Source organism: Lonchura striata, chromosome 16 (assembly GCF_046129695.1).
Source record: "Lonchura striata isolate bLonStr1 chromosome 16, bLonStr1.mat, whole genome shotgun sequence".
Classification (NCBI taxonomy): Eukaryota; Metazoa; Chordata; class Aves; order Passeriformes; family Estrildidae; genus Lonchura; species Lonchura striata.
Window position 1 is genome coordinate 4,562,674 of NC_134618.1, and position 14,699 is coordinate 4,577,372.

At 45.4% G+C, this 14,699-nt stretch overlaps 2 protein-coding genes across 5 annotated transcripts in view; one reads left to right on the forward strand and one right to left on the reverse strand.

The window, feature by feature from the left end:
• GTF3C1 (general transcription factor IIIC subunit 1) overlaps positions 1-4,284 on the reverse strand; it is a 39,875-nt gene extending 35,591 nt beyond the window's left edge. Inside the window, exons 1-5 of the mRNA XM_021531211.3 lie at positions 4,042-4,284; positions 2,625-2,834; positions 2,277-2,453; positions 1,081-1,224; positions 422-518 (exon numbers count right to left, since the gene is read on the reverse strand). Coding sequence (XP_021386886.2) covers positions 422-518; positions 1,081-1,224; positions 2,277-2,453; positions 2,625-2,834; positions 4,042-4,271 — 858 coding nt within the window. The 5' untranslated portion in view covers positions 4,272-4,284. The remainder of the gene's footprint in view (positions 1-421; positions 519-1,080; positions 1,225-2,276; positions 2,454-2,624; positions 2,835-4,041) is intronic.
• A 309-nt stretch (positions 4,285-4,593) lies between these two features.
• Positions 4,594-14,699, forward strand: part of KATNIP (katanin interacting protein) — a 56,644-nt gene continuing 46,538 nt past the window's right edge. For all 4 annotated transcript variants that reach the window (XM_021531209.3, XM_077786816.1, XM_021531208.3 and 1 more), the window contains exons 1-6: positions 4,594-4,742; positions 5,689-5,813; positions 6,242-6,317; positions 7,772-7,941; positions 12,513-12,598; positions 14,151-14,291. In XM_021531209.3, the coding sequence (XP_021386884.2) occupies positions 6,256-6,317; positions 7,772-7,941; positions 12,513-12,598; positions 14,151-14,291 (459 nt within the window). In that variant the 5' untranslated portion in view covers positions 4,594-4,742; positions 5,689-5,813; positions 6,242-6,255. The remainder of the gene's footprint in view (positions 4,743-5,688; positions 5,814-6,241; positions 6,318-7,771; positions 7,942-12,512; positions 12,599-14,150; positions 14,292-14,699) is intronic.

The window sequence follows — 14,699 nt, forward strand, 5'->3', positions numbered from 1 at the left end:
CCCAAAAACTTCACCTGCTGCTGACTGGTATCAAAGGCAGTCACACCATCTGCTCTTACAACCATATTTTGGGGTAGGATATCCATAAGAAACTTAAAAGCCTTTTAGTGCAGAACCTGAGATGTTTCTGAGTGTATTGTATCCCTCCAGTTCTGCCACCTATCCAAACAGCACCAGTGGGAAAATAAGAACTGCATGATGACATCCATTGACAAAATGTTTCTGAGGCTGTGGTTAGAACACAACTGCTTCCCTATGACAAACACCACCAGCAGCTTCATCTAGTAGGTTTATAAAATCCTTTTTCTATCCTAGCCCAGAATTTTGTGCAACTTTTGAAGCAGGCAGTATGAATGAGTGCCTTTGATACTCAGCATCTAGATTCTACTGAGTGAAAATTTGAAGGAGTAATGAATCTCACCAATTCTTCCCTCAAGTTTCCTAATGTTTCCATCTGGTTTGAACGAGCACTTAGCATACTTGAGAGCTTCTCCATCAGAATATCATATTTGCTCCTCCTAACCAAAAAAGAGAATTATTTTACATGTAAGTATGCATATAACTTCATAAACATGAGTTGTAGCTTCAGAAACTGTCAGGCACTAGAGAAAGTATGCTAAGTGTTCTCAGATTGGTTTAGGAATTCTGGTTTTCTTTTCCTCCTGTGAATAGCACATGGGATAATTTGTCTCTAAGAAAAGACCTCGAGGAGGAAACAATGACTAAGCCCAAGCTGTTACTTTACTGGCAACCCACAGAAGCACTAGTTCTAATCATAAATAAGACAGGAAAACAAAACAAAAAATCAGCTAGAAATGTGTTTAAGTGAAAACAGTCAAAATGAATGGAATGATTAGTGCTACAAAAAGAAGAATTATGTTTATGCAGGCAGGTGACAGGCACTAGAAGAACCTGTTGTTTACAGCTCCAAGACAAGTTTTAAAGTGGCCGACATCTGGAAGAGAAGTTAATAAATTGGAAAGCGTCAATTCCAGGAAACTTTGATGGTTCTGTGACAACAGAACAATTCCTCATCACAGTAAAAGGTCAAAGAGTACCCAGGAGACCCTTAAACCATACCTGTCGACATGGAAGCGAGTCAGGAGTAGCAGAATTGAGTACTGCTGTGCTCCACTTGGCAGTCGGATGACGTGGGACTGCATCGTTATCAGACCACTTCTGTCCAATACCCTCCTGTGATAATGAAGCTTTCCAGCATCCACTCTAAAGAGAAGATGGCAAGATATCTATAGGAATAGGAACTTCTGCAAACAAATTCTAATTATACAGTACCCAGAACACTTTACCTATATTACCCATAGCCTTAATGACACATGCTAATTTTCAAGGTGACGACTCAATGTTAGGAAGTGCCACACTTAAGAAAACCTGTGAAATTTATTTTTATAATTAATCCAATTAAACTGAGAAATACCTCAGCTTTAAAGCCTTTAGGCACAGAGTGTCATGACATGGTTTGATGAGGGGGTTGAATCAGCATTGTATCCCCATGTTCTGCTCTTCCATCCTCTCTTTCTAACTTGTGGCTAAGCTGCAGTCACTGCCCTCCTTGGAACAGCTCTGGGATTCATTTCCCTCCTTGGTGAGCTGGCTTGGGCCACCAAACTAACAGAAAAGTTCCCCCTCTGTCCCCATCATCTTAGTTACCTACAAGAGCTCCCTAAGTGGCTAAAAACAACACCAGGTGGTGTGCAAGCCACAATCCACTCATGCCCTAAAAGCAGTGACTCTTTAGAGCAATGCTGATATTGTCCAGAACCTCAGGACACATCCAGAAGTTAGCTCTAAGAAGATGTGTAATGCTCCTCAATCAGCAAAATACATGGCCCAGTTTGGGAGCTGGTAACTCAGGCTCCCTTCCAATTGACGAGATGTCATGCAGGGAAATGTTGTGGACAAAAGGTGGCTGTCCAAGAATTCCTTCAGAACGTGGGTAAGATACTTAGACAACAATTTAGAAAAGGAAATAAAAATAATTTTTCAATACTAAGTTTGAAGGAAAAGTTATTTAGAAAAAACAAGAACTTTCACAATAGAAACCTATTTGGTGTATTGACCCACCAGACAAATTTCTGGCTCTCGGTGAAAATATCAGGAAGGGCAATGAACTCAAGGATGAGACCAGTACAGTTCCACCAAACCAAGCACTCCCGGTAGTAAGCATGAAGCACTACAACATAGACGAGAGCTCAAATATTCACAGGAATACTTAAAAACAACCTTGGATTGAATTCTCAAGCAAGACACAGACTTACTTGAAAGCCCCACTGTGAAGGTCCCTCTGAAGCTCTCCCTGCCACCGAGCTCGGCCCAGACGCTCCAGAATGCAGTAGGAAAAGTCAGGGAGTTTCAAGTCAGGGTCCCCTTCCCAGCCTATCAAAGCTCTGGAACGCTGCTCCTGGGAAGCAACAATGACTAATTTCTCTCCCCATCTAAGAAACACAAGGAAAAGTAATGTCTTGTTATTGGCTCCATAAAGACAGAGAGCTCAATCCCTTTCTCTCCACAAACACCACTCTTGATATACATCTGTACAAACTGAGCAAACACTAAATTTTAGAACTTAGAAGTATTTGAATGCCAGATATAAGGATTTTACTCACTTTTCAACAGCTTCTTTGTAAGTATAACAAGGCTGCAAATCCTTCTTCCTTATTTGATCAGTGATATCTACTCTCTCTTTAAAATACTGGCAGGAGCCTTGTATGCCATCTTTGTTATCCAAAATCATGTGGATAGGATAAATATCATCTGAAGAAATAGGATCTCTTTTGGTTTCCAATATTCCTGTCTCAAGGTCTATTTCTTCATATCTGAAATAAAACCAAAGCAAGGAGAAATACAAGACTGTCACAGACAATGCTGATACCTCCAGAAATTATCTTAGAAAAATGAAGCAGCTTTGAAACCTCTAAACCGGAAAAATATGAAGAGCAGAGCTGTTACTCCTAAAGCATGACCAAACCTTTTCAGCATGCAGAAGGCGGGAGATGCATTATTTAATCTTTGAAAAGTCAACAATGTGGTGGGAATAAGAGAAACATATAGTTCACAGGTAAGGAAAATGACAGGTAGATCCACCCTGCTGACCAAGACATACAAATTTTGCCTGTAGCTAAGTAGCAAGCAGTCATTTGAATGGAAATCAGGCCAGGGCTCATATACAGGTCTCCTAAATCACAGAATCATCAAAATTGATAGAGACATTTAAGATTATCCAGCCATCCACCACTGTGACCCCTAAAACCCATCACCCAGCACCAGATATTAAACACCTCCAGATATGGTGTTTTAAGAATGGGCAACTTATTCCTAAGCCTGACCCCCCAAACAGTGAAAATTCTTTGTATAACACCTGAACAGCATCTCAGAGCCACCTGCGTGCTGTCACCGGCCCCCGAAGTACTGCTGCAGCACAGCCTGGGGAGAGCGGGCAGCTCAGCAACCGGGCCGGGTTTAGCCGGTAATGACTCCGGGTTTAGCCCCTCAACCACGCCGGGTTTAGACGGCAATGGGTCCGGGTTTAGCCGGTAATGATTCCGGGTTTAGCCCCTCAACCACGCCGGGTTTAGCCGGCAATGGGTCCGGCTTTATCCCTTCCACCACACCGGCTTTAAAGCCCGGTAATCAGGCGGGTTTAGCCCGGTACCCAGGCGGGTTTAGCCCCTCAACGACGCCGGGTTTAGCCCAGTAACCAGGCGGGTTTAGCCCGAGGACCAGGACCGGGTTTAGCCCGGTAATCAGGCAGGTTTAGCCCGAGGACCAGGCTCGGGTTTAGCCCGGTAATCAGGCGAGTTTAGCCCCTCAACCACGCCGGATTTAGCCCGGCGATCAGGCTCGGGTTTAGCCCGGTAATCAGGCGAGTTTAGCCCCTCAATCACGCCGGATTTAGCCCGGCGACCAGGCTCGGGTTTAGCCCGGTAATCAGGCGGGTTTAGCGCGACGACCAAGCCCATGTTTCCCCCAGCAGCCAGTCCCAGGTTCTCCGGCGGGCCGGGGCCGCCCGGCCGCTGCCCTCACCGGTCGTGCAGGCGGAGCGGCGGGCGCGGCCGGGGCAGGAGGTAGAAGCGCACGTCGGGCTGGGCGCTGAGCGCGGCCCAGAGCAGCTGCCGCGTGTCGGGCTCCAGCGGCAGCGGGAAGGGCGGCGAGCGGGCGGCCAGGCGCTGCCAGAGCGCGGCCGCGGTGATGCCGTCCAGCCCCTCCAGGGCCACCTCGTCCAGCAGCGCCCACAGCGGCTCCATGGCCTCCATCCCCGCCGCCGCTTCCGGGCCCCGGCGCGCAGGAACTGACGGGGCCGGGCGCGACCGTCGCCAGGGAGACCGAGCAACAGGCCCGGCCCGCGCCGGCCGCCGGCGGCTGCGTCCGCTCCGTGTGTGCCCGGGGGCCGTGTCTGCCCGGCCCCGTGTGTGCCCGGCTCCGTGTGTGCCCGGGGGCCGTGTCTGCCCGGGGGCCGTGTCTGCCCGGCTCCGTGTCTGCCCGGGGGCCGTGTCTGCCCGGGGGCCGTGTCTGCCCGGCCCCGTGTCTGCCCGGCTCCGTGTCCGGGAACTCTGCCCCGGCATCTGCGTTCGTCCGGGATCTCTCTGCCCGGTCCGTATCCGTCCGGGAGCTCTGTCCGGGGGTCCGTGTCCACCTGGGGGCTCTGCCCGGGGTCTCTCTCCGGGGTCAGTGTCCCGCTGCGGCCTCTGGCCCGGGTCCGTGGCCGTCCTGGGGCTGTGTCCGAGGTCAGTGTCCGCCCAGGGCCTCTGGCTGGTGGCTCTGTCCCGGGTCCGTGTCCGTTTCCATCCTGGGGCTCTGTCCAGGGTCTCTATCCCGGGTCCATATCCATCTGGGGCTGTGCTCGGGGCTCTCTATCTCGGCTCCGTGTCCATCCTGGGGCTGTGTCCGGGGTCTCTGGCCCGGGTCTGTGTCCATCTGGAGTTCTATCCCGGGGTCTCTATCTGGGGTCTGTGTCCATCTTGGGACTCTGTCCCGTGTCCGTTTCCATCCTGGGGCTGTGACCGGGGTCTGTATCCATCACGGGGTCTGTGTCCATCTGGGGTTCTATGCCAGGGTCTTTATCCTGGGTTCATGTCCATCTTGGGGCTCTGTCCCGGGTCCGTGTCCATCTGGGGCTCTGTCCCGGGTCCCTGTCCATCCATGCCCGGGGCTCTGTCCCGGGTCCGTGGCCATCTGGGGCTCTATCCCGGATCCTTGTCAATCTGTGCCCATGCCCGGGGCTCTGTCCCAGGTCCGTGTCCATCTGGGGCTCTGTCTCGGGTCCATATCCATCCGTGCCCGTGCCCGGGGCTCTGTCCCAGGTCCATGTCCATCTGGGGCTCTGTCCCAGGTCCGTGTCCATCTGGGGCTCTGTCCCGGGTCCCTGTCCATCCATGCCCGGGGCTCTGTCCCAGGTCCGTGTCCATCCATGCCCGGGGCTCTGTCCCAGGTCCGTGTCCATCTGGGGCTCTGTCCCGGGTCCCTGTCCATCTGTGCCCATGCCCGGGGCTCTGTCCCGGGTCCATGTCCATCTGGGGCTCTGTCCCAGGTCCGTGTCCATCTGGGGCTCTGTCCCGGATCCCTGTCCATCCGTATCCGTGCCCAGGGCTCCCCGCACTCCCCGCACCGCGGAGCCGAGGCGGGGCCGGGCTCTGGTAAGAGACAAAACACGCGTTTCTCTCTTTGCTACAGAGCCCACGACACGTACTGGTGGCACATTTAAACTGCGGAGAATGTAAGAGCACCCTGGCACAACCTGCGGCAGCGGTGTGGTGAGGATTGCTGGAAAAATTCATGTTTCCTGAATGGCAAGCCAGGTAAAATCTTTAATTAAACACTTCAAATATATATAGATTCAGCAGTGAATACGCTGTAGGATGGACTGACCTAACGAGTAGTAGCAGCTCAGAGAATTTCTTCCACAGCTGGGCTTTGGGCACAGCTCTTCAGCTCTGCCCTAGGGTTGTCTTGCTTGACAGGTCTGGCATTATAAACTTGTCATGGCATATGCCTTCTACTTTTAGTTTTTTTGGTTCTTCTGTAGGTTGTGAAGGGTTCTGAAAAATAAGTAAAACACCTACTGTTTCCTCAGTTCTTTTGGAGCTTTATTTACAGCCCTGACAGCTTTATGCGTGCTTGAAAGAGGAATGTTTTTCAGTTTATAGCCTTCTCATCTAGTGAGGGTGCAAAACCAGTGGTACTCCATAATAAATCATTCAGTGTGACCATTATATTCTCATTTCAGGTTTATGTTAAGACATGGTGACTGACTTTGATGAAAAACATGACGAATATTTAATATCCCTTCAGCAGAGAAACCGGTAATATTCACATTTGTTACCACTTTGGGTATGAAATATTTGTTGTATTGTATCAAATATCAGGAGCTGTGATGCAAAGTCTGACTTCCTGTGCCTTAAAACATTCAGGTGTTTCTCTCTTCTTCCCTTCGTTTGCTAAAAGTTCTTATTTCAAGAGGAGATCACAATGTTTCTTCAGCATTTAAAATATAATTACATTTATTAATAAAATAGTTACTTTTTCCACAGTGACAGGGAAGATTTTTGTTCACAGAGCAAGAGGTTGTAGATTCAGAAGTAACTGGCAGCTCATGCTCTGTGAGGATGTAGTTATGAGGCACAGTTGTCAGAAATATATTGTCAGAAATACAGAAGAGTGGGAAATAAGGACAGCCAGGTTGCCTTTGAAAACTCCAGTGTTTTTCAGACAAGTTTCAAACATTTCTTTCCTCTTTGTTCATATGTTTTTGTCATTATACCCTGGACAGATGAACATCATATTTTATTTTAGAGAGTATACAGAACTTTCTTGCTGGATTCCTTCCTTTAACACAAGAGATTTCTAATCAAATTATATAACAAACTGGAGACCTTGAAGGATACAATTATGTTAAAAAAACAGCCAATTTTTGTGACCACAGGTTTCTTTCCTATCCTAAAGCAGTTTTGGAAAAGGATAAAACCAGTTTATTTAATGCTTAAACCAACTTGCATCCTTGGTATCAGAGCTCTAATTCTGACTGCTGGGGACATGCTCTTGGGAAAAGGTGGCTTGTGTCACAACACAGACACGTGGGGGACTTTGGCCTGTGGATTGACCCATTCTGGAGTCAGAGGAAAACCAGGGGGAATTCACAAATTGCCACCCATATGATGCTAACCTCCTGGCCTGCATGTCACCTCACCACAGGAATTAACATGGACTGGGTATAACCCATGGTGAAAGGAGAGGAAAATGAGAGTTGGAAGAGGGAGAGCAGCTAAAACTGAGCCCATGGAAGGGCATTGTTTTGATATTATTTTAACCAGCATTTAATTTTCTTCTATCTCTAACTGCAGTATTGGCTGGGGCCTTTCCACCTCCAATTTGAAAACACAAATCATCGTTTTTATTCTCAAAAAGAGGTCAACAATTTTTGAGCTTTTTGAAATTTCAAGTGAAATTCTTAAAAATTCTTAAGAAGAGAGGTTAAATATGCAAAATACAAAATGGAAAAAATAATGTGACATAAGAAATAACATGGAAAAAAACCTCAGAAAGGAAAAGCTTGGTCAAATTTCATCTGTTACAGTGTGGGTGCTCATACCCACATTACAGAACAGGAACAGACCCTAGAAGATGTATTCTGAAAGGGTTCCTTGAACTGGGTACATATTTTTTAGCTTTATGTCATGGTGTATTGTTGTATTTATTGAAAATCTGACCATCTGTGTATGCACTGTGCAAAGATGAATTACTGGCCTTTCTCCTTCAGGCTGCAGGAGCGGTTAAAAAGAAAAGATCCTGTGCAAATCAGACTGGAGCAGCTGGAAAAAGGATTTTCTCTGTATGTGAATGGAGCTAACTCCGAGCTGAGAAAGTACCCCAGGAAAATCATCCCACACAGCTGCCTGAGAAACAGGCCCAGAGCCAGCAGGACAAAGGGTGAGTGCCCTGGCAGCCTGGCAGAGCTGCAGCAGAGCTGGAACTCAGTCAGAGAGGTCACTGGGACCCAGGGACAGCACCACTGGAGCCTGGTGGGATGAAATTCCATGGAAATCTGAGTGCTTAAGCTGCTTGTGTGTAAAGAATAGTCTCTGCAACACCCTATCAATTTTTCACTTGATCCCTCTTTAATTCCACCATTTAACTTCCCTGCCTTTTCATTTGTTAAATAGCTCTAACTAAAAGTAGAAGATTAGAAATGTATATAAATTGTCAGGGGAAAATAATGATATACCTTTGACACTTAACACCATTAAGAGGATTTAAGATCTGATGGACTTCACTGTTATCCAAGCTGGTGTCCTGAGGACAAATGACATTTGATGACATAGACTGTAATCAAATTATATCCAGTAATAGCTTCATTAAGCTCATAAATTACATTTAAGCTGTAATAGTTGTCTTAAAAAGATAGCTAATCTTTATTTAAATATTCGAAGTGAAGAAAATCGAGCATTTTTTTCCCAGTGATTAGCTGGCTTTATGGAAAAATGGGTATTTTGTTTCTAATTTAAGTCTGTCTGTCATTGAGAGCAGTGCAGTGACAGGAATAATTTTGCATGCATGGAAGTATAAAGTATGAGCTTACTGGCCTTCTAATCTATTTAGCATAATGAAAAGAAAGTTGATTTTACTAAATCCCTGTGTAAAGCAGTTTACCAGCCTTAGTTATGTTAACACTTGCTACAACCTATCTCAGAGTGGTTTTTTAATGTGTGATAGCCTGCTTAAGCTTAATTTTCACCTAAAATGAAGACAAAGAATTAAAAAAGTTACCTACTATGATAATTTATTGATTGAAAGTTTATTAATCTCAATGATACCGGAAACAAACTTTTCCTGGAGTAACTGTTCCAACCGTGGCTCTAACTTCATCTCCTTAATTTGTTTTCCTGCTACACTGGGCACATACTACTTGTTTGCAGGTTTAGGTGTGTTCAGCTTGTATAATTTCCTGCAGATTGTGTGAGATGGTGATGAGGAATGTCAGCTTGTCACCTGGCTCCACTGTTCTCTGTGAAAGTGAAACCTTGTGTGTAATGATGTAAAAATGTTTATGTTCTGGGAAATGGTGGAAATTGGGTGCTGTGTTACACAGGGTTGATACATCTTCAGGTAGCTAAAGAGGGTGTAAATCAACATCTTGGACTTTTTGCTCCAAAAATTGTGAAGGGATATTGTGGCAGCAGCTCTCGTGGAACTCTGTCAAGAGAAATTTCCTCCTAAAGTTCTGCTGTGCAGTTGTTCTATCTCAGCTTAACTAAAATTCCTTATTTGCATGGTTCCTTAAAGCCATTTGCTTCAGTCAAGGTAGAATGCATGTTTTAGGGATCTCTGAAGACTCCAGTTGCAGTCTCTGTTCTTTTCCTCAACTCCATCTATCAGAGACTGTAGCACCAGTTCTGTAGAAGGTAGCTCAGTGTGTTTAACTCTCCAGTGGTGTTGTTTTACACCCATGAAGCTGCAGTGAAAAGTACCAACTGAACCATCATCCTGTCATTTTTCCTCTTCCATTTGGTTTTGTCACTGGAATCCAGAGTGAGAGTCACTGCTGATCTGTATGAGCTTCTTGCCAGGGAGTTCTACCTTAGCATTTTTGTGGACTCTTTCATTTCAAGGTATTTCTTCTCAATGATTGAATATTATTTTACTTAAAGGAATGATTCCTAGCTGAGATAAAGCACTGAGTTTTTTTCCCTATCTATCTCCCATGAGAGTTACTGCATCATTTATTACTTCTAAAGCATCCATCTATAGGATTAGTCTTCACTGAAAAATTAGGAATGGGTGGTACTTAATAATCCAGAACAGGCATAAATCCCTCTTTCTGGTTCCTAAAAGTGTCATCATAAATCTGTTTGTCAGGACTGTTTGCTTTGTGTTCCCTAGGAGTAATTACTGATAATAGTGATTGATAAAGGTTTTATGCTTAGGATTGGTAATGAATTAAAGGAAATGATAGGTTGGAAGGTAGTGAAGCTAGGCTCTAGGTGTGTTGGCATTTCTTTGGGTCTGTAACCCACACGTGGTTTCAGAACTCTGTTGCTCCAGTGAGTGTCTGTGTGGTCATGAATACGTGGCTTGAGGATAATGTGGGGTCTCCTTGGATTAGGATTAATATTTTGAGGATGTATTTCTCAGTCTTTGTGTAGTCAAACAGGCACTGACAGCTCAAATCTCTGAGGGAATGACACCAGTGGAGCTGTTCTGTGTGCCCAGACAGGTACTGGTTGGTATTCACATCCCATCTGTCCCATGGGAAGGATATTTTTGTTCCAAAGTAATGTTTGTTGCACAGATGACTCGCTCAGCTGCATCAGCCTCTGCCTGGGATTTCAATGACTGTTTTTCCTGGCTTAGAGAGACCTGGTCACATGAATACATCACTAAATAGGGTCATGGAATCACAGAACTGGGAGGGACCTTAAAGCTCATCTTGTTCCACCCCCTGCCATGGGCAGGGACACCTTCCACTATCCCAGGCTGCTCCAAGCCCAGTCCAACCTGACCTGGAACAACTCCAGGGATGGGGCAGCCACAGCTTCTCTGGGCAGCCTGTGCCAGGACCTCACCACCCTCCCAGAGAATATCCAGTCAAACCCTGCTCTCCGTCAGTGTGAAGCCATTCCCTCTTGTCCTGTCACTCCATGACTTGTAAAGAGTCTCTTCAGCCACTCGAGCAGTTCTGAGGAGGAAGTCCTCAGCTGTGGGAGCATGCACCTGCCATCTCCCCCTGTCCTACTCACATTTGCAGCACACTTGAGGGGCTTCTGGCCAGTTGCTTTGAAGAGATGGATTCTCAGAGAGTGCAAGGGAAAGGTGCTTCCAGTTCTCTCCCAAAGCAGTGACTGAATCCAGCCACACTCCTGACAGTGTAAGCTCAAGACAGTTCAGTGCCAACAGAGCAATGCAGCAGAGCAATCAGCACCAGTGCTGGCTCAAAGGATTTCTGATGTGCCTTGGGAACAGCCTATTGGAGTAGCAGGAGCTGTGGTTTGGAGGGCTGTTTCTCTTCCTTGGAGCAGTGCATTCCTTTTCCTCTCTGTGGTTAGTCCTATTTTGGGCCTCTGAGACAGAGAGATACTTTGTGCTGGAGCAGTAAAAGAACATCCTGCAATGCTGTGATCACTCTAAATGGACATAAGCAAACACTTCCCCCAGGATGGTCCTGCCCTGGGCCTGCTCCCTCCTGTCTGCTTAGACCAGCTTTTGTGCACTCTCCTGGTGAGCCAGATTGCCCAAGGGCCTATAAGGAAAAGGAATCTTTTATGTTTTCCCACAGTCAAGACTTGCCATATTAGTTCTCTGAACAGTCACTGCACTGATGCATGTAGGGTTGTCCAGCCCCACCCCAAAAAAAAAAAAAAAGGTATTGAGAACTGCAATGAACAACCTGATTTAATTCTGAAGTAAGCCCTGCTTTGAGTGGAAAGGCTGGAACTTGGTGAGCCCCAGAGGTTTCTTCCAAATGAAATCTTTCTGTGATTCCATGACCTTTGTAGGACAATAGCTTCTTTCATTGGTAGTGCCAGTTCCTGCAGCCTTAGGGTGACCATTAAATTATGGCTTAAAGAAAAAAGGTTTTGCATCAGCTGTTTTTCTCCACTGAGAAGAAATGGAAGCTGTAAATCTGTCTTGGCCATAGGAAATGAGATGCCTTTATTTAGGATGCTACTGAGAGTGTTGGTGATGCCTTTGTTCCATCGAGGACGCTGATGTGACCTGCAAGTTGTTTGTCTCTTTCTCTCAATCAAAGCATCTTCTCAAAAATCTATTGTTCCACTCTAAGTTGGGGCCCTTTACAGCACAGAGACCCTTAATTCTCCTTGACCATACAGAGAATTTTTGTAGAAGTTCTTGAACCAACTATTCCTTACCTTAGGAATGAAGGATAATGGTTGTTTGTCCTTCATTTATGGCTTATACATGAAGAATCCTTCTCTGCACAGTATGTTAAATACCCAGTACATTCTGTTTCATCTGCCAATACCTTATGCTTCCTTAATTTTGAGAGTAAATACACACAATTCCTTTGTAAACCCAGCATATCACCTGTTGTTCACCAGAACCCTGCCTGTCAGTCTGCCTTTGATAGTTGGGTACTGGACTCAGTTGGTTTCCTCAGACAGGTTACTTTCTACCCAGCTGGGGCTCAGAATGATGAGTACCCCTCTTCCAGAATGTATTTCTATATTTTTATATGAAAAAAGGTGGGACTTCCCCTGCTGTTAAACTATTGTATCGTAAAAGAATTTATTTTCTTAAAAACACTTGATGATAACTGTCCCTAAAGAGGTTCAAAACTCCTGCTGCTAGAACTGGCCAGGATCTGATGTGGGATATCTTTGCACCTGTTGATTCCATTCCCCTGTCACATTTACTCTTCTGTCCTCAGCTGGGGGTAAAACAAAAACCCACAAACCCACGAACAAAGGTGTCTGTTTATTGTCTAATATTGTATTTCTGCCTTCTTTCTCCTGTCTTCTAATCCTTGTGTGTCCCTTCTGAAGAAGGAGCCCAGCTAGAAGAGAGTGGGCTGCCAGAACACAGCCCTCAGACTGCCCCAAGCAAGACACAACGCAGGAATTGGCTTCAGGTATGGGGCAGGCGGAAGAATTGGGGTTTTGATTCTTAGGTTGCAAAGAACTTCAGGGGAAATTGGTGCAAGTCATAGAGAGTGGGCAGCTGGGGCTCTCTGAGTGGCTTGGGCTGGATACTGACAACATGAAATGTTACCCTGCCCAGATTTGTGTCTGCTTGGAAGCCTAAAGAGGCAAATCTTGTTGAAAGGGTTTGCTTTCAGTGACATTCATCACAGAAACTTTAATAGCCTGGACATGAGTGGCTCAAGGTGTGCACCAGCAGAATAACTGCTGCTGGATAGCTCTGATGGCACTCTAGGGAATTTATCTACTACAAAGGATGGAGAAACTCATTTTGGAGACATATCCCTGCCTGTTACTGCTGTCCTTCACCCTGCAAAAGGGTTGAGGGACAAAGAAATGTAATTTTCATAATTTGAGTTGTAATTTGTGATAAATTCTTGTAGATCATAACAGAGGGAAATGCCTACAAATAAAAATATCCTATCTATAAGAAATATGGAGCCATCAGCTCCAGCCATCAGTTGTTGGTTTACCAGAGAAATCTCAGAAGAGAAACCTATTTTCTTTTAGTCTAAAGAGGGGGATCTGAGTTAACCTGTCAAGGACTTAATTAAAATAATAGATATGAATTCAGAACAGTGGAGACATGTCACCCAAGTAATTACACTACTTGGTTAGTCATTGGCCTGGCTGCATGTCCAGTCTGTGCTTGAGTGATGGGATCAGAGGTCTTTGGCACTGTGGATCAAGTGTTTGTGTTATGTAGGTTTTAATTTTTTTCAAAAAATGCTTCACATTCAAGCTTTAAGGCTGCATAATTTTACTTACCGCTCTTTCTGCTTAGTTGAATTCATTTTCTCAGCTTCCATTATGGCCTGTTAGGACTTTGCTGAATTTACCAGATGTGTGGCTCTGTACTAAAACCTGGTTGCTACTTGGGACTGTCTTAGGATGATTCCTTAAATCCTTGATCCAGTTGAATGGGAGGATAGGAGTTATTATATCCTTATGAACAACTGGAGTTATTTAGCTAAAGAAAAGTGCAACCACAGACTGAGAAGGATGTTGTGCCAGACAGCAGTTTCCTTTCCCAGTGATTTTCCATGGGGATTTTTTTTTCTGTCTAGAGGACTCAGGAATTCCTGGCCAAACCTGTCAAACTTGGGCTGTACTGAGGGATGCTGTGAAAGATGAGGAAAGATGGACTCACAGAAAGAATTCACCCAAGTTGTCTTGGGATATTCCCTCTGGGACAACTCTGCCTGTGGCACTTATTAAATGCTAGAGGAGTGTAGGAACAACAGAGAGCAAGGTTTAATATCACTGCCCACTCTGGGCTCAGCAGGTGGGGAGTTTGACCAGGGCTGTTAAACCATAACTCAGAGGCCCAAAGGTGAGCTCAGGGAGGACAGAAACCTTCTGTGGGACTGAGGAGAAAAGCAGTGCTTGATCATGCTATTGTTATATAAAGTGTGATGGTTACTCTTTTAGTACTGCTGATACACAGAAGAAATGGAATTTCTGTCACACTTCCTTTGACAGAAAACTGTGGCAATTAAAACAGAAGGAGGGGGTAAACTCTACATTAAACCATCTCCGCAGTACTCTGAAGATTTTGAACCTTATGAAAGCTTGAATGTGGAGAGCAGCAGTGATGATGATGATGATGGTCCTCTCTCCCAGGTACAGTTGGTATCTGCCCTCTGTTGTTCATGGCAGTGTCATTTGAAATGTGATTGTGCCCAGGGATCAGCTTCAAAACTCTCCATAGTGGTGTCTTCATTTAAGAATTTTGCTTTGATCATATGTGACAAAAAGAAGGAAAAAAATGAAAAGTAAAGCTTCTTGAAAAATCAAGTCTCAATCAGCAACACTACAAAATGTTAAACCTTATTTTTAGGAGGTGGAATATTGTCTCTGTTGGGTTGAATGGAGGTATTTCCTGCAAGAAGCCTCTTTCAGTTCACTTAATGGTTGTGCAAGTGAACATCACTCCTGGGTATCAGTTTACAGAAAGCTGAAACAACAGCTTTTTGTGCTTTTAGGGTAGTCTTTAAATAATGATGCTAAAATTGTTGCATGTCATTGTTT